Source organism: Tyto alba, unplaced genomic scaffold (genome assembly GCF_018691265.1).
Source record: "Tyto alba isolate M040663 unplaced genomic scaffold, T.alba_DEE_v4.0 Super-Scaffold_38, whole genome shotgun sequence".
In the NCBI taxonomy this organism is placed as follows: Eukaryota; Metazoa; Chordata; class Aves; order Strigiformes; family Tytonidae; genus Tyto; species Tyto alba.
The window spans coordinates 8,436,631-8,463,324 of NW_024881313.1; the positions used below are offsets into that span (position 1 = coordinate 8,436,631).

Genomic DNA, 26,694 nt, shown 5'->3' on the forward strand with positions numbered 1-26,694 from the left:
TTTAAAATACTCTTCAAATGAAGTATATCGTACAATATATGCATTACAATTATAGCACATGTAGAGCAAATGTGTTATAAATCATGGAAACGAATCTTAACAAAGCAAGATGCTTGTTAAAATAGGAGAAAATAAAAGTGTATCTGAAGGTGTTATTACTCCACTTCTATATCCTCATGCCCTCGTGCATGCAATTTAGTAGCATAAATGTAACTTTGGAGGAGCTGTTTTTCAAGTAATCTGGAGCTTCCTGATTTCTGAAAATCAGGCTTTTAGAAATGTGGGATTCTTTCCACATATCCTTCTGGAAAGATCATTCTTCCTAATTTAAAAACCACAGGAGCAGCAGCTGCTGCATTATGGATCTGCATGACAGCCCTTCTCTGTCCTTCTCCTCGCAGTTTGTCATTTTTGGACTGGAACTGTGCAGCCTGCTCTTGCCTGACTCCTCAGTGTGATATTTTTCCCTATTCCCAGTCTTTCCAGAAACACACTACAGAAGCCAATATAATATCCTCCTTTTTTTTTTTTTTTTTTTTTTTTTTTTTTGGGGTGGGGGGGGTAGGGGAGTAGGGGACAAGGAGAATGTCCTCCACTAACTCCAGGCTATTAAGTTTTTCTTGCAGTTCCTCTGGTTTATTTTAAGTAGAACTGTCATCAACACTTGCTAAGTTACAACACCCTGAAGACTCACATAGTGAGTTATAATACGTGTTTTCTATAAATCATGCAAAGACACATGCACACTGCTTGTAATGCTTGTGTACTCCTTCAGGCACACACCTAAATACCTCTGTGCATATACACAAAATTCATCAAAATGTATAGTGGTGAAGGAAATTCTGTATAATGTTATTGAAGTTCATTGGTCAAGAAGCATATAAATATAGAAATGGGTATATAGGGAGATGTGAGCATATGCCCACACCTGTTAAGTAACTGGGAAGTACTGTCATCTAGTGGTTATCTCAAAGCTAAATAGGACAGGAGCTGCAATTCAGTATCCAGTAACAAAAGTTTTTAATTGTAGTGTTGCTGTACTGTGCAACTTAGAGGAAATAATTTTTATTTATTGTATCTTATCGATTCAGCTAGAAAATGGGGGGAAAGTAAAGCCAGTTGGAGAACTATACACTAAATTATCAGAAATATGTAAACTTTGCTTAGACGGACAGTTTCCTTTTTACTATCCCATCCCATCCAATGTTTCCCTCTGATGATGCAGACTTCTTGAGAGCATATTCATAGACCTTCTGACCACCCTCTTTCATACAATATAGTTTGAAAACTACTGTGGTAGGATGCTGGCACACTACCACATAAAGAGGTAGATAAATTCATCATTGAAACTTATAGTAACCGAAGTTCATTGTTTCCAAAAACATGAGAGCAGACAAGTCTTTCTACATGTAGTAATTCCTTATAAAATGGAACTAATTTGATTAAAAGCTGATTCTTATTCCTTCCTCTTCTGATAACATGACTGTTAGAAATTATTTCCTCATATAGTCTTGAGTACTCTTCAGTATCACTTATGGATGCAGGAAAACATGGACTTGAGCACTTGCTTACAAGTGAAGGAAGTGGTGGTGTTAAGCACATACTTAAACCTAAGTGATTGATTAACTTCTGTGTAGAGTTGGGGTTTGCTATATGAATAGACTACTGTAATCTGTCTATCTGTTCTTAATTTTTTGTCAAAAGACTTAAAGCTGTAATTTGCAGGTATTTCTTATATAAAAATAACTGTCGAGTGTTAACATTAAAGCTAACCTATACCTGGATGCAATGTTATTGGTATGATTACTTGCTATGGAATCTTAAATAGTTTCACCCATTACAGTTTCATCTATTAAAATGAAAGAAATTAAAATCTATTGAAACTGTTGAATGAAGGGCTAACCATATTAGAAAGGAGCAGTTTTAAACAGGACTCCTCCAGCTGCCCTTGCTAACAGGCAACTCTAAAATAACAGTGATGCATGTCTTAAGTTTCTGCTAACAAAGCTGATTTCTGACCAGAAGGCTAGAGTATTCTTTTTCATCTATGGAGCCCCAAAAGTGACAGTTCTTCTTCATAAACCTAATATTTCCTTTTCAACTCACCAGGGCCAAAATGTCATCTTTTCTTGTAAAACAAAAAATCAAAGCCAAATGGTTAAAATGCAAAGTTTTGGTTAAACAAACAGTCAGTATTTCAGTGGTTTTATCTGCAGCCTGCAGAGCAACTAAACAAAGCCAAGATATTGTCCATCTCTTTGACAGACAAAGAGCCTCAGAGGTTCAGAATGACATGCCCGGGGCTGGCACGTGATTAGAGTAATTAAATTAAATAGCAGGAAACATGTTTTCCATATGCCATTGCCTGGCCACACACAAACTGTAACAGTAAATCTTTTATATTACATTGGTTCAGGGAAATGCATAACCATTTTAAAAATGCATGATGCCCACAAAAATAAAGTTAAAGGGAATATAGTAGCACACTCACCAGGCTCCCTGGCTTTGGTCATTGGCCTGAAATGCCAAACAACTTCATTCATTATTTATTTGTTTTTAAAGGTGCACCTCAAAATGCCCTGAGCATGTGAACATTCAGGAAGCATTACTGAGTTTATACAGGAGGGTAGTGCTGATGCTCTGATTCAGAGGAAAAAAATAAAATCCTTCAGTAAAGTTAAGAGAAACAACTTGGGTATCTTACAAACTGGGATCCTAACATATTTCTGCCAGTCTTTTGCAATAGTTGGGCCATCCAAACACGTATTAAAAGGAATTTTTGTTTCAGTTCTGTTTTATACAGGAATATGAACTCAAATTTCTGTTTTCATGGCCAGTTGTTAGAAAAGACAGCACATTTATCCATGTCTTAATACAGTCAGAAGAACTGCTAGTCAGTGGGATCATCTGTCATCCTTGAATTTACTTGTCACTGCACTATTAAGATCACGTAGAACACTTGCTAATCTGTTTCTGACTCATCTTTCAGTGGTTGATGATGCCAAATTAGATCACTGGTATTTCTGTTTTTCTATGTTTTTGCACAATAGGGAAAAGGCTGCAAATCCCTTTGGAAGGAGTTATTAATCAGTGAGGTCACTGATTTTTAAATATCCAGTCTTTGAGATTTTTAGGAAATGATATACAGGAACATTTCTTACACGTGATGAATTCTGAAGGCTGCAAAATGCTCTTAACATGAAGAGAATTAAGAATTTGGGGAAAAGCATCTCAGCACATGAAAACCTATCCATGAATGCAAATTAAAAATGTATCTCTTTGTTTTCTTGTGGTATATACTAGATAATTTCATAAGCATTTTGGGTAATCCATCTTCACTTTATCTATCTCCTTGACCCATGCTCAGATGAGAAACAACTGAAACTTCAGTGCTTCCGATTTCAGGTCCAGCACTGAACTATGGTATGAAGTTTAATAATTGATTCAATTCAATGAAATCAAAGTACAAGCTTCTAGCTGGAAAAATAAATGTCAATTTATCTTTAAATAGTAGTATAACAAAGATGATAGAACAGTGATACTCTTGGCTTAATCTTTAACAGTTATAGTATTTCTCAAGTTATTTAAGTGAGATTCAAGATACAGTCAGCATGGAGAATTAGGAATTGGGACTTTTTACTTTTATTCATTTTTGTGCTTTCTTTACTAACTAATCTCCGTTATTTGATCAGGAAAACTTTTGTTTAACAGCAAATCTAAAATAATTAAAGGAGTCATCAATGACAGGGAAGTGAAAATCAACTGATATTGGTAGTAGCTGGCAGAGCTCTTTTTTTATTTTTATTTTTCTTAACAACATTAACTGAGTTCCTGTTCCTGGAGAGAATCGTTGCATTTTAACTTCAATTATTTAGCCTGAACTTTCTATGAAATGGGTTAAAATGACCAGTTAAAAGGCAAAGCAGTTAATTCCTCACTCCCAACTTGTCTTCTGAGAACAAACAAAATAGAGAAAGTTCTTTGCAGCAAGTTCTTTGCAACAGAGAAAGTTCTTTGCAACTGGAGCCTCTGGCTGAAGTAATGTTGTCATCCTCAGGAGGGGATGGAGCTGCTCTCTGAGTCAAGGAGGGGTCTCAAGCCTAACTACAAGGTGTCCTGTAAGATGTTTTATGGCTGCTGCTTCACCTCTTCTGCCTCCCCTCAGCATTACATCCCACAGCAGTGCCGGAGTGAGGAGGATGCCTCTCCACCCGCTCCTCCTGCTCCCTGGCTGGCCTTGGCCTCCAACCACTGTCCCTTCCTTGCCCGGAGCCAACCCTGACATGGGGTGGCCAAGTGCATGTGTAAAGCAGCGGTAACTAAAGGCTCGTGGCCCTTCCCAGGAGGATCTTATGCCTTCTGATTATCAGAAATGGCGCAAATCTGGAGAGCTTGGCAGAGGGGCTGGTACACCAGGGTATGGCTGCAGGATGGCCGCAGGAGGGAGAAGGGGCTGGTGAAGTTTATGGTGACGAGTTATTCACTGAAGGGGAGAAACACTGTGGTAGCTTTGGGTGTAATTGGTCTGATTTTTCAAAATATGCAATTGGAAAGCAGCTCCTTCATCTTTTGGTGCTTCTCCAGCATCACCTGATTTAGGGACACAAGCTCTATGTGCTGTGAGGACCCTCCTTCCCTGTGAACCGCCACAGCTGCTTCGGTGTCACAGAGGAGATTTAGCCTATAGAGAGAACTTGGTAGCATTTCTTTGCTCTTATAATGCTGTCATGTACTTAGACCTATGAAAGCATGTGAAATTCAGTCCAGTGGCTTCTGGACAGTGTTAAAGAAAGTAATTCAGTTTTACCCTCAGTGATGCCCCTGGTGAATTACTCAGACCAAAGGATTTGGACGTTCTGTTTTTCCTGTCCTGGTTCCTATTCCCCATTTTAAAGACCTGCTATAAGCCCTGAGGACCTCCTCCAGCACAGCACTTCTCAGAAGCTACACAACATAGGCACTGAGTACAGTGGCAATAGTGACTGGTAGCTGTTCCCTGCCGGTGCAACAGGACTGTAAGAGTGATCTGTGGAGAAGGCAATAGCTGAAGAGAGGGTCTGTTTTTTGGTAGGGGTCAAGTTGTGAGACAGAATTTTCCAGCTTCTCATTTTGCATAGAATATCTCAGCTGTGTAGTCAGCTACAGGACTTGAATCAACTTGTTTTGTTAGGTCCAAGCTCTTTGCTCAACGGATGAATTTTGTACCACAGAAGAGCAAAGTATGTATATATTGGTCTCTCTTGTCATAAGTTACTGTTGCATATACAGGATTCTGCAGGTTGAATGCAATGAACGTCAGCAGGATTGTGTCCCTCCTTTCCAACCTCCTCCACTTCTAAACTCCTCACTTGAAAAGTCTTTTTTTTTTTTTTTTTTCCAATACTTAGCATTCATATTAAAGCAGGAAAAAGAAAAAATAAGAAATACCAGCACTACATAAATAATAACTTGTTATGCATGAAGCATTAATTGCCTTGTTTTGTGAATTCCTCAATTACTAGATGAAGCAATCATGCAGAAGAGCAGGTAGACACAATAGAGCTGATACTGGTAAGAAGATGTAAAGAGCTTCCAAAAATTTTTCTTCTCTGATGTACCTAACCCACTTTGAGTACCTGTCGGTAAGTCAATATTCATCCTTTTGCAATGACACTCAATGTGCAGGTGTCTATGACCAAACACTGACTTATTTCTATCATTGACCAGCTAGGTTCACAGTATCCTTGGAGGTTTAAATGATCCACTTTGTCATGGCCTCTAGGATTGGGTACTGAAAACCAAATTTGTGAAGGAAATTGTGTTATGAACCTATCTCTCTGTGGTGACTACCTGCAGCTTCACCTTTATGGCAGCAGCTTCATGAACGCTGTGCTCCCGTGGGGCTGGCATCCCACCAGACTGAACACACTGCCTCTTCTCTGACTGAATGTGCTTTATGCTGAGCAATTTCACAGCCTGGAAGCATCCTGGTGGTCAATGGTTGTGGGAACTGCTTGCCAATGAAACAGGGCAAGGCGTGAGAGTGCAGCTACTGGATTGCTCACAGAGCTGGACACAGATGGAGCTGGGAATGAGCATCAGCTTCAGCGTGCCAACGGCAAACCACCTCCTGGTCAGCTCATCCTTGATATAGCTTCTCACCAAATTACAGATTCTTGCATGAAAGCAGAACTTGAAAATGAAACTGAGTTGATGTGCTCTGAGTCTTTTTCTTTCATTAAAAGCTGGAGGGAAAGCACCAGAGGTGAAATAAAAGGATTACTTCTTTTACAGGAAGGCCCAAACTACTACTGTAGTGACATAATAGTACCTAACTTGAACACAGTCGATTGACTTGGGAAAATGAGCAGCCTGCTCAGTTCGTGCATTATCCATCAACATGGCTAAGTAACAGCCCCCATGCTCATTCTCAATCTCTTGCTGCAGGAATGAATCTTGCTCCTGTTCCTTTTTTTCTTGTTAGTGCCGTGCTGCTTGTGTTTCTGTTATCAGAGCCTGCCTGAGGAGCGATGGAGACTCTTATGAAGAAAACTTGCTCACACAGCACAAAGGGTAATGCTGCACATATTTTAACTGAAATCCTTAGTATCTTTAGCAAGGCCTAATTACCTGCAGAAATGGACAAACGGGAGCTATTGAAGTCAGGTGTCCCTGGGCTGAGCCTGTGGTGATGGCACCTGTATTTCAGCACTGACATTTTTATTTTTCTGTCAGAAACGATAATAGAGGAGCTTTGAAGTTCTATGTATAAAGCCAGTAGTTTCAGAAAACTGAAATCTGTGCAGAAACTAATGAGAAACTATAACAAAAGACCTGTAAAAATTTAGCTAAATGGTAACAACCAAAAAGTTCTAGAAAGAAAGGAAGATGTCAGGGGATGTGCTGTCTGTCTTGGGAGCCTTTTTTGCCCTAAGGCAAGGTGTCAAAATGGATCAAAACGGGTGAGAAATGAGGGAAACCTGATCACCGCCTGTCCCTGTGTGCAGTCAGGTAGCTGCATGATGGAACCATGCTCTCTGATGCGTAATAACTCTTCAGTGCATATTTTCAGTAGAGGAAGATCTAGGAGAGCAAGCCTTGAAAGCAGCTGGTCTGGGTAGCTATCCCTCTGTGAACAGGGGGAGAGCATTTCCCAACAGCACTTCTGCCCTGTGCTCCTTCTGGGTCTGCTGGATAATAAGAGATCTGCTTTAAAAATCTGCAAGCTGCCACCTAAAAACTATCACAGTGCCCTTCTCGATGGGAACAAAAGGAAAAGACCAAGGGGAAGGGTTGGAGACTGAATTCTCCATGCTTCACAAGCTGTTTTACAGAGAACCTGAGCAAAGCCTTCTTAAGCCCTTGCCATCTCTGTGTTGCTGCATTCTCATAGATGTAATTTTCTGAAGACCCTTTGCTGAGGAAATACAGGCAGTATGAACAGAAAGACCTTGGTCTCCTGGGGATCCAAAGGTCACAGGCCAGAACATGAGAGGAGACAGATTATGCACTGCTTTCTGCATTAGAGCACCTATGTCTCAAGGGCATTCAGCCTGAGCTGCTCTTCCAGGACACGAAACAACAGAGCTTTATGAAGATCTAGCCAGCAGTATACTGAGGCATGCATTTATTCACTCTCATATTTTAAGGGAAGGAAGAAAATGAAGACTTTTGTGTGTGCACGTTTGTGTGTCTGACAGAGACATTCAGAGGTCAAAACAGAATTCTTCAAAAAACAAAGCGTTTAAAGAAGCAACTTTCCAAGAACACATAATCCTCCTCAATGACAATAATAATAAAACCCTGTGCTGTCTGATACAGGAAATCATAAATTGCCCAATGGTATGAAAGTAGTATCATCTGACTGTCAAAATGTAAAGTGATAATTACTGAGATCTGGACTTACAGACTTTGAATTCATGCTAGTTATGTACCCCCGATTAAGTAATTTTGTCTAGTGTTGTCCCAGCGGTCCCCTTTATATGCCACTTTCTTTGACAAAAGGGAGCAGTAACAAAAGTATCAAGGTGCTATATCGTAAGTATCTGAAGGAGGAAAAGAAACATAAAAAAATTCAGATCAAAAAATAAAAGCAGTATCAACATTATTCTGTGCAGGTACCAGGGAAATTAAATAATTTTGTTGTCTCTTATTGACACATTTGGTCAGACAGTTCAGTTCTTGATTTAATGATGTGACAAAATAAGTCTTACTGCTTGCTGTAACTGAAAGTTTACAACAGGAGATGCAAAGAAAAATAATAATCTATTTGGTGATCATTAAGAAAGTAGATTTGATACTTTCTGAAAAAATGGGTAATTTTCAAATCCAACTGGGAAAGAATAATTACTTGTAATTATTCTCATTATTATGCATTTTCACATAGAATTGGCATTAAAAAAAAATAATTATTCTTCCTGTAGCATAATTTTTAAAGATCACAGTTAGAAACTTGATAAGAGACGGACAGACCCTTAAGAGTAAAAATTAAAGAAAACTGGCTAATTATTCAGATGGGGCTTCCCCTCATATAGATGAACAAAAAAAATTTCACAAAACAAATCCAACTGCACAGCCCTCTGCCTCCTCACTTCATCCAGACAGTGTATGGCTGAAGTCTGATCTCAGAAACCATAGTGCCAGTCTGTGTTATGTAGGGGTTGTAACTGGGACTGTGCACTCATGGGCTGCACAGTTAAAGGAGACAACTAAGGTAGCCTAGGGAAAAAAAAAAAAAAAAAGGTGAATTGAGCTAGTATATGTAGGACTGAGGTTGCAATCTCATCTAGAAGGGAGGAGAGGCAGAGGAAGGTTTATTTGGAAAACTGAGATTGTTCAAAACATACATTTCCATTTATCCTGCCCTTCACAGCACTTCTCAAGGCCAAAAATGTTATAACGTGCTACCACGTTGGAAGGATCAAGTGTGCTGAAGGATACTTTTAACAGCGTATCCTCCAACCAAGCTCCCTTGTATTTCAAAGCTATGTACTGTTAAGAGTCAATACAGTTACTTCAAGGCAACTATGGAAAGTAAAGTAAAAGAGACACAAGAAAGGCTCCACAGCCCAATTCAAAACATCTCATTTAATCGGATAATTAAGGCACTGAATCACTCACAAGTAAGTATCTTGTCTGTCAAAACAACCCTAGTGATTAAGGCCTGTGTAGTCATCATCAGACATTGCTGAATGATTTCTAGTTACTAATCTAGTACCTTTTTAACTCTCAGCTGCTGATGAAATAACCCTTGGGGGTCTCCAACAGCTGTGCGCACCCACGGGTAGCTGGGGAAGTTACCCTGTATGGGCTAGATGAGATATGGGGCCAGAATCAAAATAAGCAAAAGGAGTGGGACACTTGAGCTCAGCAGATGGGGACCAGAAACCAGGACACACCTAAAGGATGCCCCTCCCAGTCCTGTCTGTGTGTGAGCAAGCACGGCTGAGAAACTCCGCTTTTCTGCCTGCTCTGTAGTTTGAGCTAATTGTACTTTTTGCCTTTAAATCTAATTCCAAATGAGGCTGAGTTAGAAGAGAAAAAAACAAATACAAATCACGAAGTCTACCAAATAGAGCGGTAAAATTCCACAAAAGTCACTGGGATTATTGCTCTAGTGGAGAGAATGTAATTTTATCTAGGATGCTCTTCTGTTTGCCTGAACGGCAATTCAGCATATGATGTTCTAAGTTATATTCCTCCACTGAGAAAGGAGGTACAGAAGCCACACTACCACCCAGATGATGGGAACCGCATAAGGAAATCAGAAACTAAACAAATAAATGAAAAGCAAACAAACATTTCTTAAGTGGATAAGTAGGACATGCTGGTAGTGGGACAGAATACAATAAGGAAATTAACTTGGCTTAGCTAATTTTGGCTGCAAATTATGAAGTGTTCATAAGGGGAGAAATAAGTAAACATTTTTAGATTTGTGCTTGTGACTAATGTTTATAGATTTTTTTACCTCAGAATGCCAGTGAAGATAAAAACAGGGTAGAGTTGGCTTAAATAACATGGATTAAGTCTTAGTGATGTTGATGATAATGAAGATGGAACAAAGATAGTGCACAAATGAATTGCTGAATAGGAAGGATGAGTGGTGGTAGTGTCTGGAGTGCTCCTGCTTTTAATCCTATTTTGATAATGCCAGATGATGAAAAAAGGGCTGATGTTACAGTATCTGCATTCCAGTAATGTGTATCTGTCTTGAGTATGTAAATATTATGAAGCATTTTCCCTCATTTAGTAGTAATTACTTCTAAATTGGCAGACTGACTTGGCTTTATTTTTTTGGACAACAGGACAGACTAAACATCTGTTGTTCCAAAAAAGAAGAGGAAAAAAAAAAAAAAAAAAGAGAGAGATGCACCTCATTCCTGGAAAAAGATAAGGCTTGCAAATTAAATTACGATTATTTTCTTCATGATGGGTGCTTTGATGCATGGTAAACAAATAATTTAGAAAAAAATCTAGGTGTAGACTCCAAAACAGGAATGCTGCAAATTAAAAACATTTATGTTTGGTTTTCTAATTCCAACATGAGTATTTAAACAAAAGGCATCTCAATAAAATCCCTGTTGAAAGCATGATTTATTTACAGACATAAGATTCTAAATACATAATAAACAGTAGGGCAAGCAGTATAATGTTATACTGCTAATGTTAGTTTTAAGCTTTCCTAAGCTAAAACTTGACTTTTTATCAAATTTTTTTGGGTGTATTACTGATGAAACATTATTTTCTTGTTATATCAGTGAAAATAATTGAATTTGATTTACAGAAATATTTATTCTTACGTACTTATGTTGTTGAAAACGTTTTATTTTAGTTAAATTTATACCAGTCTCAAAGCTGTTAAAAGCCTTTGCAATTTAAATGAACAGTTAGAAGAGCTAGAATGCAATAATTTTCTGAACTTTTTCCATAGTAATAATTCAGGTACTGTAGCAACCAGGATCATTATGCAGTACAAACTATTTCCCTCTGTAGATCTGAAGCAAAGTTCAGGAAATGTCAGAAAGCATTTAACATCTTCATGGAAGTGCTTAGGTGTTTCTCTAAAGTAGGCCTTCACTGTCTCACACAATTGCTTTAATGTCTGCAAAGTTCATGGATTCCCTCCTCCCCATCATATTTACAGGTGGACTCTAGTTTTGCAAAGGTCTCGAGGCATACCAAAGAGATCAGTAAAGCTCAGTTCCAGGTCGGCATTTTTGGGGTTCTAAGCAGGTTTTAGAAATGTAATGGAAATTATTTTGGTTCATCTGAATTTTATATAATTAGGAGCCAAGAAACTGGGATTCGCCTTCACCTTTCCTAGATGGTACAATACATGATCACATGTTCAAGACAGATGCCACGATGGGAAAATGAGCATGCATCAATGCTATTCCACATTCACTAAAACTTGTAATGACTGACGTAGGATAAAACAAGAGACCAAAAAAAGACTTTGTGTAATTATTGTAAGAATAGTGTAATAAAAACCTTGCTCCTGAAAGCTTGAATTGTTTCAACAACGTGTAGTGAACGTATTTGGTTATACAAAGCAAAAGCACAACTAAGTTATCAAATTTACACAAAGTCAGATATCTGAAAGGGGATCTTTTAAAAAAAAACTTTATTTGAGAAAGGAAGAGACTTATATCAGAAGGCAAAAAAAGGGAACATACAAACAGAATATATTTACAACACAAAACAAGAGATCACCTCTAAGGGTGTAAATTATAATAAATACAGTAGATTTAAAATGTAAGAGACAATAATCAATTAGAAATGTGGTTGTTTAAACCCAGTTTTCTTTTTCACTGGTTCCAGGTAGTTCTCTATTTTAATTTTATCCAAATTTGAAAGATTGTGAAATGAAAGTCCACTAATGTATTGGGGTTTTTCACCTGAATGACATTATAAAAATATCTTTTGTCTTTTGTGAATACATCTCTCTGAAGTGATATTGTACAAAAGTCTTCCCGTTTGCAAGTTTCTCCCCAAATAAAATGTATTTTAAAAGATGCACTATCCCTTTTTGATGAGGCTGAAGTTAGATTGCGAAGAAAATCAAAATTATACAGAATGGGAAAAACATATAATTTCGTTTCTGCATGCTTCACTTTTTGGATGTGAATGTAATTTTTTTCATCCAGGATGGAGCAGGATTTCTGTTCAAATATGAAACTCATATAAAAATCACCTGTGTTTTTCTCAATTAATAAATCTTTCCTATCTAAGGAAGCCTTTCATATTAACAGCAACTATTTAGTTATTTGTTTGGAGACCTTCTAGGAAAAAGGATAATGTATCTTTAGAAGTTGCAACATTTTATAAGAGATTTAATAGTATTAGAGCATAATGTAATCAACACATGCTAATAACATATTTTAGAACAATTTCTACATTTGGCAAAACAGCTATCTCTTTTGAAACAGGATACTGCACCTTAAAATACCTCAGCTTTATAAATATAAATATTTTTAATAGAAAAAAAACCTGACAAGGATTCCAGGTCAGTTTGGGATTATCCATATTAAAGGGGATCTCAATACAATGAATCTTTAACTAGCTTAACAAAAGTAAACCTATAAACCAAGGTAAACATATCAAAAGGGAATATGAAGGAAATGTTTCACTGGAAAGCTTCCTTAACAATTTCCCTACTCGCTTTGTTATTTTCTTTGACAATAAATCAATTCATAGAGTGCCTTTAAAAACAGAGGGAGCACTGCCCCGTCCCCCCCCCCCCCCCCCCCCCGCATTCCTCAGCACATGAATCACTTGGGCTTCCTGTTTCCATAAGGCATTTCCTGCCCCCCCTCCCAAAATCACTTTTCTGCAGGAGAACAGCGGGGACCTGACAAAGCATTGACTTAAATAAACAGGGCCTTCCCCTGCCTCCAGCCTGGCTCTGCCTGGTCCTACAGCAAGGGAAAGGGCCGCCGGCTCGCTGGCTGCACGCCTGCACCGCGCTTTTCAGCTCGGGCAAAACGCTGAGGCTGCCTCTTGCCGAGCTGGCATTCGATGCCCAGTCGTTATTTTAGTATTTGTCCATGAGATCTAGCGGCAAAGGTTATGCGATACCGTACGATTAGTCTTTATTTAAAAGAAAATAAACAAGTGATGGGGTATCAGATGATAACGATAACAGTTCCGTGCTTTTCCTGCAATACCCTAATAACCGATTGGAACCTAATGCTGCGTTTTGCTGCTCGCCAGTCCTTGCATCTGCTGCATTTAAGGATGTCTCTGCGGACAGTATCGCCAGATAAGACAGAATGAAAAATTAACTAAGCAGTGCAAAAAATAAAACAATGCAATTTTTAAACAGTGCCTTGCCTCTTTACATCCACCTTGTATTCTTCTCTAAATTATACTTTATACACCAGCCTGGGACCACTGATATAGTAGTCAGTACCTGTCTACTGGGGAAAAAATACCCTAATGTTAACAGTGTTCAAGACTACAGTATGATACATACAGTATATACAGACAGCTGAAAGCAAAAGTCAGAGGATTTAAAATCAGAGAAGAATGTTTCATCAATCAGGTCTGGAAACTAACTCCAGTAATTGCTGATCTCAACAAGCTAGGTGATAACGGGTTCTCTTTCACTAGAACTAAGCAGTGTAATGTAACCCTGGGCTAATACAAAGTCTATCAGCTATTACGCAAAGATTTGAGTAATTGGCTGCAACAGGTATCTTCTCAATTAGTGGCCATAAGGATGAGCTTCACTATGTTTTCAAGTGTGCATACAACACTTCTGCCTTTGTTAGATTCTTTGAGCAGTAAATCAGGATTTGCTAGATGAGTGAATCAAAACACAACTGCTTACCAAAGCCTAGAAAACGCATGTGATGTTCAGATAATAACCTTAATTACAAATCCTGGAGCTAAATCTTTGCCTATTACCTGTTGCATAAAAGCAGCTTGCTCCCCAGATTCCATTTGCTGGGTTTGAACATCCTCATCACTGTCCGGTGGCTCCTCTTTGACTTTCACAGCCCCCACCTGCTGTCCTATTCTGTCATCCACACCAGCACTGCTGCTCTCAGCCCTAACGCTGGCACTGCTGGCAGGAGCTCGCTCGTCCTGCATCGAGGGATCTCCGTGAAGCTCTTCTTCAGCTTCCTCCAGGTGACTGCCAGGCTGCTTGAGCTGTTCAATGGACTTAGAGAGCATCTGGAAAGAGAAGGAGGGGGGAACAGTTATTGTCTCCTTTCACCAGTGCCAAACATCGAGAAATGCTAGATTTGTGCTAACAAAATTAAAGCTGCTGCAGCAAAACCAGATAACTATGCATTAGCAAAATATTAATGAACAGCAAATAAAGAACCGAAGTTTCTAAGCAAAAGGTCCCTTGTCATTCCGCAGTAGAAAATACCATGTATGTAGAGTGCTACACGGTAATACCCAACTAAAAATAAGGCAGAATAATGAAAACATTGAACATTTGTTACGCTGTTACAGCTGGTAGTCAAGAGAAATTAGTCTCCCTTCATCCTCTGCAAACATAAATGCAGAAGTTTATTTAACTATATTACACATCGTTTTCCACAAAACGAAATAATACAAGAACTCTAAGAAATAAGAAAATTATTAATCCAGTTAATATTTTTCTACAAGAAAATTAGGGAATATTCACATAAGCTTCTCTCTTATGCACCTACTATGAAGGCACTAAAGGTTGACAAAGGAGCAGTGACAAAGACCTGCTGTCAGTCACCTCTGCTGTGGCACAGTGAGACTACAAGCATGTCTGTCCATGACTGGAAGGACGACAGCTTTTGTCGTGCCCATACAGGTATCCCTGTTTCAGCAGTGATGATATAACACAGCTACCCACACAGTACTGGTTTTACACCATTAACTGCTATTGTAAAGCTCTGCTGAGGTGCCAGATGCCTGTGTGTTGCAATCAAGTGCAGTTTATGTTTTATTGTTTAAGATGCAGCAAATGTGTTACTAAAATAGCCCAAACGTAATCCAAAAAGACAAATCTGAAAAAAAAAAAAAAAAAAACCACCAACATTTTTTTGAAAGAGGCATAAACCCGACATGTGAGTAAGCATCTGCAGGGTCAAGTGAGTAATTATCATTTATTCAGCTGGCCTACTTGATTTCAAACAAATACTGATTTGTATCACCAAGGTCAAATACATTGAGAGGGGATAAAAAAATCGCCACCTTTTACTATTACTCTTACATACTTTCCTCTTCCCATATGCCTCCCCTCGTAACTATCAAGTCTTTCAAACTAACTTCCAGCTAGTTCTATATGCTGAGTTACTGGATGGCTTCACTATAGCTATTTTTGTCTCAAACTGTGGACCATCTAGTTTCATTCTGCTTGCTAATGCATGCAGAAAAATGCCACCCTAGCAAAGGGCAGGGTTGTCATGTAAACTATGATCAAGAAGCTACAGCTGGATTCAGGAACTCCCACAAAGTCAACAAGAAGAGTTGAAAGATCTGTTTGTGCAGTTCCAGTTGACGCTCTGATGCATACGTCTCACATCAGTGAAGAAACAAATTCCACAGTGGAAGTCTACAGGCTTCAGTCATAGCAAAACTTCATTTTTGGGGTGTAATGGGAGTTTAATGGCTTACTAAAAAGAAACAAACCAAAAATTCCTTTTCATTACTGTAGCAACTGGTAAATCACATGTATCCTGCACACTGCAGGTGGCATGCTCTAAGCTGGGGAATCCTGACTACTGCAAGTAATGCAGAGTACCTCCTTTTATTAAGCACCTGGAAAACTTCTCAGATCAAACCCATAAATCTTTTCCAGTTGTTTCTGGGGGGATGATGCTGACCAAGAAGGCACTAAAGCTAACTACGTGCATTCAGCTCGGGTAGACTCTGGCGCTTAGTTGAACATCTGTGGGCGAGCCCTCTCCACTCCTCAAGCAAGACAAGAAAGGCAGGGCTGGCTGCTTGGCTGGCTTCTAGCAAGCAAATACAAGCTGAAACATCTGTGTGACAGATAATCATATACAGCTACAAGAGTCACTGATGCTGATCCATCTGTAAACCATTTCCATGTGCCAGTTACTTGACATCAGGTGGGTTATTCTGGAAGGGAAGCCAAGAGAAAATGAGTGCTTGTCCACAGCAAAGTTAAGACACATATTTAGCTCATTAATGCTCTCTTTTATGCTTTTTACTTTTATGTCAGGCTCTTTCTTCTTCATGCTGCTGTATGGCACAGATCTGCTGCTGAGCTTTCTGAGGCAACACGTGATGGCCTGCAGTATATAATCTATATGTGGAACACCTTCAAATGCTTTTTGCATTCAATCTGTGGAGTGATACGAGTAAGAGGGCTGTGGAGACTAGAGTGGTATTTGTGTGCATTTCAGTTTGCAATGTTCCTGCTCTCACACCATGGAAGTCAGCAGGCGACTTTGGCAACAGGAGGAGCTAAACAAAATTTTCTAAAACTCTGAAGTAAAAGTCTTTATATATTTACACAGTAAATTTTACAAAGTGCATTCATATTATCATCTTTACTGCCAAATCTTATTTAAACACATCCTTTACACTTTATCTAAGCCTGACACAAGGGGCTATGAGGCACTAGAGTCATGTCCTCTCATATGATGGAGCATGACAAAATTCAGTGGATGGCACGGGAGGAGACAGGGATCCCAAAACCTGAAAATCACTCCTGCTGCTTAGTCTGATAAGCCATGGCTGACTCCTTTCTCTGTATCACCACCATGCTTTCATATTTGTTAAAGTGAATTTTAAAGGCAGCTTGGCCCCATCTTATACTAGCAATTACATTAGTAGCATTACCAGGAGACTGTTCAATTCTCCTAAGTCAGAAACGTCTTATTTTATATTATATCTCCTGGTATTACTGTGGAAAATTAAGTATCTGGAGACATGCAAAGATATCAGTTTAGAGTCAATATTTCTATCTTATCTCTCTATCTGAAGCTGGATTACATAGCTGAAAATGAGACCTGAATGAAACACTGCTCAAGTCCTTTCACTGTGCAGCTGAATACTTCTGCTTACACTTAACATTTTAATCTTTTAAATCCCCATTTACCATTTTTTAATGAATTTATGTGTAGGTACATGAAGGACTTGGTCCTCATTTTAATGTACATTTTTTAATTTTGAGAAAATAATTGCTTAATCTAAGTTTTAATGACATTTAAAACCATGGTTTATTTCACTAATACATTAGAGTTGCACAGATTGGTATTCTTTAATCAGTACGCTTTACTGTTATCATTATTCCAACAAAAGGAGTCACTAAAAAAAATGGTTTCGTGCTAATGTAACTTATATTTTTTTTCCTTTTATTTTCAGGAAATTAAACTGTAAGGGATATGCACGAGCCAAAGTAAATAGTGGCAGCAGGAGAGGAAGCATTTACAGACATCAACTCCATTGTATAACTGCAAGAGTGGAGCCCCAAAAGACATCAAACACCATCTAATCTGCTTGCTTGTACAGAAGAATGGAAGACTAAGTATGAAGAATCTGGACATTGCAACAGACCGTTTTATAGGTCCTTTGGTCGCAGTTCCTGCCTTTGCTTCTCCTTTGTAACAATTAGCTCTTGTAAAATACAGTATTTTAAATAAAATGTCATTACAAAGAGACAAAGCACAGAGTCCTGCAACAGCCACCCCATACATTTCTTTCCTCAGTTAATCGTTAATTTTAAATAGATGGCAGTCATTTATAAGAACTTATGTATATACTTACAGAACACAACTTTTCTCCTTCTCTCATATGGATATCAGATTACTTTGAACAGCTACGAATACCAGCTGTACTGAAACAACTTGTCACCTGCTTACTGTTGTCTCTGTTACTCATGTAGTACAACATTTCTAAGAGATGAATTTATCTTTCAAAATCGTTCTTCTGCATTATGGCTTAAACATTAGTTCTTGATAAAGGAGAAATTGCTCTGGGCATTTTTCAGTTCCAAACACAGTCAACTGTTGCTACAGTTTTGCGCAAATAATTCCCTACTACAAGCAATATTTGAAAGAAGAAATGTGCTACGTCTCACCTTCAGAAGATGCTAGTCAGATGTGTAAGATGGAAAGCCAAAACCTCGGTTGTAATATGTTTAATGACACTAGATTAATTTACTCTGGCTGAATCTGTATTTAATTAAATACCATTCAGAGAAGTGATCGATTAATCTGGGGTTAATGGTATCTTTTTGATATTTCTATTGACAACAAATAATAATCCTATTTTTTCCATCAATAAATCAACAGAAACTTCCACATTATTTTTCATTTTTAATTAACATATATTGGTCAATTATGATCATCATCCACAGCACTAACAAATTTTCACTTCCTATGTACTGTTTGTCATGGAGCTTTTACCTCACAGTCTTGCCCAGTCACTGGCTCCCTATACAAGGATGCTTTAAACCAATTAACATTCTGGATGAAAACTGGAATTCAGGTACTCCTTACCTAAGCTTTAACATTAGCCATACTGCTCCCATACTTTAGTACACACTACCAACGGCCCCATTATTTTCACCTTTACTATTCCAATACAGAGGAGGATTTTACCATTGAAAAGGAATTGTCAGAATGCTATAAATACGTTATTTTAAGAACACATGTAGGGTTCTCACACTGATCAAATAAAATCTTGGTGCCAGTGATAGTTTAGCTTCAGTGGAAGCAGGTCTTTATTCATCACACGTGATAAAAAATAACCTTTAAAGACAGAAGGCTTTGTTTGTGTACTCTTCACATTATGATTTCTGAGATTTTCTTGAATGCAGACTTCTTCTAGGGGCTTTGTACTTACATTACTTACGTCAAGATCACCCTTTTTTCTGCAAGTGCCGGGGTCAAGGCTTTCTAGACATAGAGATATAGAAATAACACCAAGATTTTAACGCTTTTATTGTAGTAATAATGGTCTTTCGGTACCTGATTGCAATAATTTTAACTGGGGGTTTTAGACTCTGGACTGCATTTATTGAGCAGAATGAAGATCTGCAATGGTGATCAAAGGGTCTTATGAGGAAATAAGCTGTCATGTGGACAGAAGTATATTAAAGCTGACAACAGCAAAGCCAATCTTCCCCAAGACAAGCGGAGTTCAGGTTACGTCACATTCATTATTATTTTTTCCCCGGAAAGCTGGGATGAGGGCTTCTACCTACTTTTGGATGGGATGTCAACATTTGCAGAATGTTTTGAGAAGGTCAGCGTACTAGATCCCACAGGTATAAATGTCAGACTTCAGTGGAGACATATACCGTTTCCCACATCAAAAGCCTGGCATCTGACAGCTGACCAGAAATAATCCATAGGGGATCTTCTTTTTGTTATTAAGGACAGAGGCACACCTCTTGGCAATGATTTGTTTCTTTTCAGAATGGAAATGATCCAGGGGAATTCTTTACCTCTGACCTGTGTAAGATTTTGCTTGTTATCACCCTCACAGCAACACTGGCTTGCTGCTGAAGTATAGTCTTTTCTAAAAGAAAAGGAATGGCTGTTAATACAATATAAATACAAAATCAGTGGGGTGGGGAGAAATTTCCTCTCTTCCTCTTTTTGTTGTTACAGCAAGATTCACCTATACGTCCACCAAAAAGATCTGACCAAAACCAGTTTTCAGGGAAGGCTGACACATGCTGTATCATCTTAGTTTAGGGCAAACATTAAAATACTGGGTTCAGCTGAACTATATTAAAGCCTTAAGTACTTCAGGAAAAAAAAGGAAGGAGAAATGATAAAGAAAAGAAAATATTAACATGTTCTAAGCTCTTGACCACCTGGCATTTCATAGTCTTGTCTTCTGGTTCTGGTCTTTCTCTTTTAAGAGAATGTTTGAGTATTTCTTACTAAAAAAACCCCTACATTTTTCATGACTGAAAATGAAGGAATTATCCTTCTGTGCAGATTTCATTATAAAGCCTGTGAACAGAAGGGTAAGGGACAGAACAATGAAAATAACAAGTGCACATATTCACTTGATAAATGCCCAAAACTTGTTCTAGGAAATGAGAAGATATTGCGTTGCTTTGCTACATGGTCTACTGTTTGAAGGTTCAGATAACTCTGCTTTGCATAGTTTAAGTTTGTAAAGCCATGCAAATTACATTATGAACAAGTAACTTCAACTGCAAATAGAGGGAAGTTCTAAGATTGAACAAAGTATATTCCACCATGCTAGCAGAGTTCAAAAACCTTATGTAGGCACGGGTGTTCAATCTGAACCTTTAAGTTAAAGATTAAAGTATATAGTTTTAAATTCAGTACTTTAAAGCCACTCCATGATTTGATCTTTTCTCACTCTCTTGTTTATGGACTACCCTTAAATTCCAGTTTTTAAAAATCAGGCTTTTCCTTTTAAGAAAGCTTCCTCAGTTTGTGTATACTTGCAGAGGACAGATACACGATTAGAACACTGGCATTTTTTAATACTATTCATCAAAACGGTTTTTCTGAGAACAGGTCTGTGGAAGAACCTAGATGCTGCAAACTGTAAAGCCTGATAAACCACCCACATCCTCACTCAATCCACTGCTTCCGTGGCTGCAGAACAATCCTATTTCTCCCTAGGTGTTTGCTGCTTTGATGAGTTACTATGCTTCTGATGAAGGCTAACTGCTGTAGGAGTAGGGATAAAGGAGACTGAGAAGCTATTGGGTCAAAGGAATTAGGTTATGGAGGTTCAAGGCAGCGAAAGGCCCTAGGTTAAACTTTAATTTCTACTATCTGCATATGTGTATAGCCTGTATTGTAGAGAATAAAAGCTAGGTTCACTAGATTTTAAAAGAATGAATTGTTCTGTCTTTTTATCACAAATAACCATGTTCAAATGAAAGCGTATTTCAAGTATGAGAAGGAATTATTCTCCTGAACATATATTTTCATTGCAGTTTAACTCAGAAAAAAAATGTTACTGAAACAAGCATTATCCAAAACAACTGCAGTCTTTTCACTTCCTAGCTCTTGTGAGGTGCAATGCATTCTTATTTCTATGTGACTAGGAATACGTTTATGTGACTTGAGTTTAATTTTCATATTGAGGACAAATGTACTTATATGCCACAGCACATATCCCCAAATGCTATGGTAGAATTTATGTCAATAAGCATATGATCTAACAAAAACATGTCAGTGGGTTTCTTTGCTTTGTGAGGAATGCATGAACTGATCGGTTTGTAGTAAATACCTATAAACAGCACAAAGACTCAGTACTTTACTGGTAAAAATTCTTTTCTCTTCAGACAATTGAGGGCAGGTGAAATATCTTCAAAACCTGAGGCTACGAGATATACATATACCATCTTGATTAAACATATGGAATGCATACTCAGAGAAAAGCCAACTGGAGTCCTAGTTGAGTAATCAAAACACCCAAGCTGAGAGGGGTTAACATACAAGGATCAGCTCTGAACTTTGAAGTTTTCTGGTCTTCATTTTTCCTAATTAAGACAAGATTTAATAACCAAACCACTGTACAAACTATATACTTAAACTCTAGGTTTGTTTCTAATTTTGTTGGGAATTCTTAGTAGATTCCAAAGAATCAGTACCCCCTGGGAAGTTCACCCAGTAAGGTGGATTGATTTTATTTTCTCTTAGGTACAAGGGCCGAATGCCTGCTTTTCATCTTTTCTTCTTTGTCACTGCCTCTTATATATAGTTATTAAGTAACCCTCAAACAAAAGAAGACAACTAAAGATGCATGATTAATATCTTTGAATTAATAAAAGAGCTCCAGCAAGCAACTTTTGGAAAGCTGTGTAGTAAGTGAAGAAAAAAGTTCTCCAGATAAAAGCATTTAATTACTTGCACATCTTCATTTTAGAGCAGGGAACAGCATAACAATTGTTCTAGAAGCATTAGCTCTTGAGAAATCTATTTAGATTCTGCTGCTCTTTGTTTATTAATGGATGGTCTCTTTTCTTATTTTTCCATCCTCAGAATATGGTACTACTCTACAGGGAATGAGGGGCACAATTGAACTCTGTATCTGATGTAAGCAATAGCACATTCTTCTCTTTCTCCTTATATGGTAATTTTGTATCACCATATAAGTAACAAACTTTCATGTTAATAATTGACTTAGAAAGAAAAAGTTGGTTTGATAAAAGCTGATTAAAAATTTCTCCAGATGTTTAATAAGTTTCTTACACAAAAAAGACAAATCTAATCAGCTGATCTGAATTCAAATGAGTTATTACTCCAAATACTAGTCCACAGTGATAAAGCTTAAAATACAATTGAAAGGCAGCTGAATGGAATGGTTGCTGAAGCTTAAAAGTGCACATTAAAGAGTTGGATAGAAATCAAGTAATCTTTAAAGCATCATTTATCTTTCAACAGGAAACCTGCAATTTAAACCTTTAAGATGCTTTCAACCCTATTTTGTTGATTTGTATTTTTACTGATGTCAAGAACAACAAATGACCTTTGTAGCATATTTCAGAAGCTGAAAATGAAGATCTATACAAATGTATACACCAAGTATGCATAAACAAGATGCTCATGCAAGAACATGTCTACTGCCCATGACCACATGGCACAATTACCTAAACTTCCTTATTAGTTTTCAATCTTTGTGTTTACTGGAAATTCCTTACTTTGGGAACTCACCTTATTCATGTGGATCTGCTGCTGGTACTGTTTCTGCTTCTCCAAAAACTGCTGATGTTGCTGCTGGATTACCAGCTGGGCTAAAGTACTCTGAGGAAGAGGAGCTGACTGGGTTCGGTTCAGTGGCCTGTGACGAGGCAGTTTGTGGGCAGCTCTTATGCCAGGTGAAACTCTTTCCTTCGCTGCTAAAGGAGACTGTGGATGAAGGGGAACCGCTCCTGCAAAACAGGGACATTTCACTCCCGTCTGAAGAACAACAAACTAATAGTTCTAATAGGAGAGAAAGCTTTCAGCAAGAAGAGGTGTGTGTATTGCAGAACTTTGCATCAGCGCTGATGCAGTGGGACATGTACCACGTGCCTCGCCATGCTGGGAAGTTCAGCAGCTGCAAAAGAATGTGATGAAGTAATCATTTTCTCTTTTCTGTAATCACTGAATTCTTTCAAGCTAACAGACAGGAGCAGAATCACTGAAAGGGGAAAACAAAGATGCTGTCCTTTTTTCTCCCACCCTGCCACTTTTCCCAACTGTCAGGATGTACAGTATCTGTATTTAGTTCAATATGAATACAAATGTCATTAAAAACATCTTAAATTATTTTTGTGTTGAAGCCTTGATCATTACCAGTCACAAGAAGTTTTTGCTGTCTCATTTGTTCTTTCAGTAACAGATGCTGCAAGAGAGCTTGGTGGCTGCTATTTGGCTTTCCCTCCAAAGCAATGTGAGGATGAGTTGAGGACGGAGGAATGTTCCCCCCATACTGTCCAGCCAAGGCCACTCCTTGTCTGAGCGACTGGGTCTCCCCCTTCTGCTTTTCTTTGAACGATGATGAAGCCTGTCAAAGAACAATGGCACTGGTAACTGCTTTTCATAGACCTGGCCATTTATATCTCCACTTGATTAGATGGTTTTATGTCATACTTCACGAATACACACAGAAGAAAAGGTTAACATCCCCATCTTATACTTTGATGGTGAGATGAAAAGGGGGGAAGAACATGCCAGTTAAATGTAACACTGTGAGAAACTGAGTAATGACCACTTGAAAAAAATCAGTAATAAAAAGCCAAAGCATAAGGAACTACTAGTTAGAAAATTATTAATGAAAAGACAGGACCTATCCTTAAAATTCCTAAATACCTTCCCACAGCCTCCTGCACAGGAAAATAGGGGATCAGAGGAAATAGTTTCCATTGAGATTGGAAGAGGCAAGGCTTGTTTTTTCATATAACTTTCCATTAGATAGCAAGCCAATCAGCAAAACAAAGTAATTACCTGTAGTAGTGGGAAGCTATTACTTTTCCTGGAGCACTCCCTGACTCCCTGAAGGACAGCACAAATGTAAGTTTTATCCTTTGCAAAGTAAATTTCTACAGTTAAACTCTCATCTACAGAATCATCAACAGCTGTTGTATGTGTATGGCATTTTAAAGTGCCCGTATAAATTGCACAGTTATTAAATTGAAGCTTTTGGAAGTTTTGGCCCTTCAGGATTGCAAATGTACTTTATATTTCTTTCTTCTTTGTCTAGTTTATATATTTTAAAAAAAAAAAACAGCAGTTAAAGTAGAACAATTGTTTACAGCAGGAATACTAATGTAACTGAAATAAACATACTGAGGCTTGAAGATAACCGCTTATGGTATGTCAGGGTAAAAACAGTATCTCTGATAATCTAAATTCCATAAATTCTAATGAGGTAAATCAAGGTTTTCACTAATATTTCTTGGGTGTATGCTTACTTCACACCCTGCTATCACTCTTCCATGAAAAACAAACACCAAAGTAAACTTCACATTAAATGTGCAATTGCTTATTCCGCTAACAGAAATAAACATTACTTGCATAAATCAACTCCTTTTTTTTTTTTTCTAATGCCAAAAGTAATATTTGGTTCTAGCTAGCCACATCAAAAGCTCGTATGATTTGAGTGAGAAAATGAAAAATATTTTCATTTCCATTTTAATGTCATAAAATTGCTTTGAAGCTAGTTATATTTTTTGTGAAATAGCTACGAAATTTTTGATGATATCGTCTGGAAAGTAAGCACTACTTTTCATGATCAGTTAAATTTTTCCATCCCTTAAAAACAATAATTTGCTTATAAATATCTCATGAAAGGCTTCTAGAGAACTGATTTAAAACTTACACAATCTTCTTTGCAAAGTTCCATATCTGATGTTAAAATGTTGGACTGCAGCAGTGTATTATTGGTGAGAACGGTAAAAGTATCGAAAAATCCATAAAATAACTTGAAACTACATTTACCACTGGAATTAAGTAGCACTTCTTACAAACCATAGTGGATTGCATGCATTTACATTTTTTTTACACCATGGAAAACTATACTTACACCCCTAGTATTTTTATAGAAGTTACCAATTCCTGTTCTAAGAAACTTAAATTGCTAACATTTCTTCAGCATTTATACACTGTTGTATAGAATCACCATATAACTTATATCAGTATTTTACTTTTTTTTTTTTTTTTTTTTTTTTTTTTTTGGCTGGAATTCAGAAAAGGTAGGTTTTGAAAAGTGGCAAAATTTTCAGATATTTTTCTGAGCCTCAGATTTCACCTCCAGGTTACTGTAATTTTGTCTAGATCTAAAGCTCCTTACCCATCAGCATGGATTTTCATACATATCATGTCTGTGTTTACATATATTTCACATATTAATTTATCATTTAGCTCTAAAGGTGATTGCTGCAGACTGAACAAAGGGCATATGAACACAACTTGTCATTAAAATATTAAGCTTTGTTCACATATCAATGATTTTATTTCTCTGACTGATAGCACACCCCTCAAATAACAAACCTAGCTGCAGAAATACTAGACTCTTCCCCTACTGTGATCCAGCCCACCTTAGGTTGCTAATAGAATCTCATAAAAAGTTACAGATGCTGTACTTAACCAGGTAGGGATGATCCTATAATTTGAACTTTTACACTGAATTATCTCCTTATACACTTGTCACCATGTCTGAAATCTGTTATGTAATTTGCAGACGTAAATGCAATGCATGTGGCCCATACTTAGCTAAGCTCCACACTGGCACACTGGCACTTATTTATGTGAAATTAAGACTGATTATTGCTTTCAAGTTGTGCCCTTAAATGTTCAGATGTTGCCCAATGCAAAGAAAGGTCTGGTTCCTACCCTGAATTGCTTATGTTCCAAAATGCTAAAAGAACCAAAGAGAATAGTCAGAAAGTAGGTTTTCCAGAAGCAAAAGTAGACATGAAGGCTTGAGACTGGTCACTTACACTGATTTGAGGTTGTACTGCTGGAAGTCCCAAGGTAATGTTGGGCAGAGAAGGGGATGTGTACAGACTCAACAAGTTCACCGATTCATCCTGTATCAGAAGGCGCTGCTGTGAAACCAGATGCTGGAATAAAGGGGAAAAACCACAGAAGTGTAATCTCCAAGCTTTTTGTCATCGTTACTTTATCTTTATCCTCATTATCCTGCTACATTGAAAGCCAGTTATATATCATGCATTGGTTTGTATCCTGATGGGATTCCAGATAAGGAAAAGTACTGTACCTGTGAAAAAGCTGTTGATATTTCTTTTCTTAAGAAAAGAACTCATACATGTCTGGGATTATTCCTTGGTTAGTAAATCAAAATTCAATGCAAAACCAAAAACTTGAGGATTCCTAGACTATCTCTTCTTATTAACTTCTCATCAGCTCAATACCCGTTCTTCTCAGCAACTGCACTTTCACTACTAGAAACTCAGTGGGAATTTAGCCAATGAATGAAGGAGTATATCTAGCCGAATCAAATGTGTCACGAACGTGGATGTATTAGACCTTTACTTTACCGTGGTTATTATAATTTTTGTTGTAAGGTATGAAATGTGGTTTCTACCTTATCCATGTATTTTCTTACCCAGATTGTGGTAGGGGGATGTTTCAGGCATGTTATTCACCTCCACTGAGATGGGAATTTTGCACAGAAAGTGAGGCAGATTGCCACATCTGCCATTTAAAAAAAATCTACTCTCTCTCTCTCTCTCTCTCTATGCATATATACAAAACCAGCATTCTGTCATTCTCTGATGGTGGGATACTCCTCACAGCCTTCCTA

At 37.8% G+C, this 26,694-nt stretch overlaps 1 protein-coding gene across 3 annotated transcripts in view; it reads right to left on the bottom strand.

Moving 5' to 3' along the window:
• Positions 1-26,694, bottom strand: part of HDAC9 (histone deacetylase 9) — a 284,673-nt gene that overhangs the window by 177,937 nt on the left and 80,042 nt on the right. For 2 of the 3 annotated variants that reach the window (XM_042802205.1, XM_042802204.1), the window contains exons 9-12: positions 25,868-25,990; positions 23,223-23,433; positions 22,599-22,816; positions 11,586-14,157 (exon numbers count right to left, since the gene is read on the bottom strand). In XM_042802205.1, coding sequence (XP_042658139.1) covers positions 13,837-14,157; positions 22,599-22,816; positions 23,223-23,433; positions 25,868-25,990 — 873 coding nt within the window. In that variant the 3' untranslated portion in view covers positions 11,586-13,836. Of the gene's footprint in view, positions 1-11,585; positions 14,158-22,598; positions 22,817-23,222; positions 23,434-25,867; positions 25,991-26,694 lie in introns of those variants that run through there. The other variant, XM_042802206.1, reaches the window with a different exon arrangement.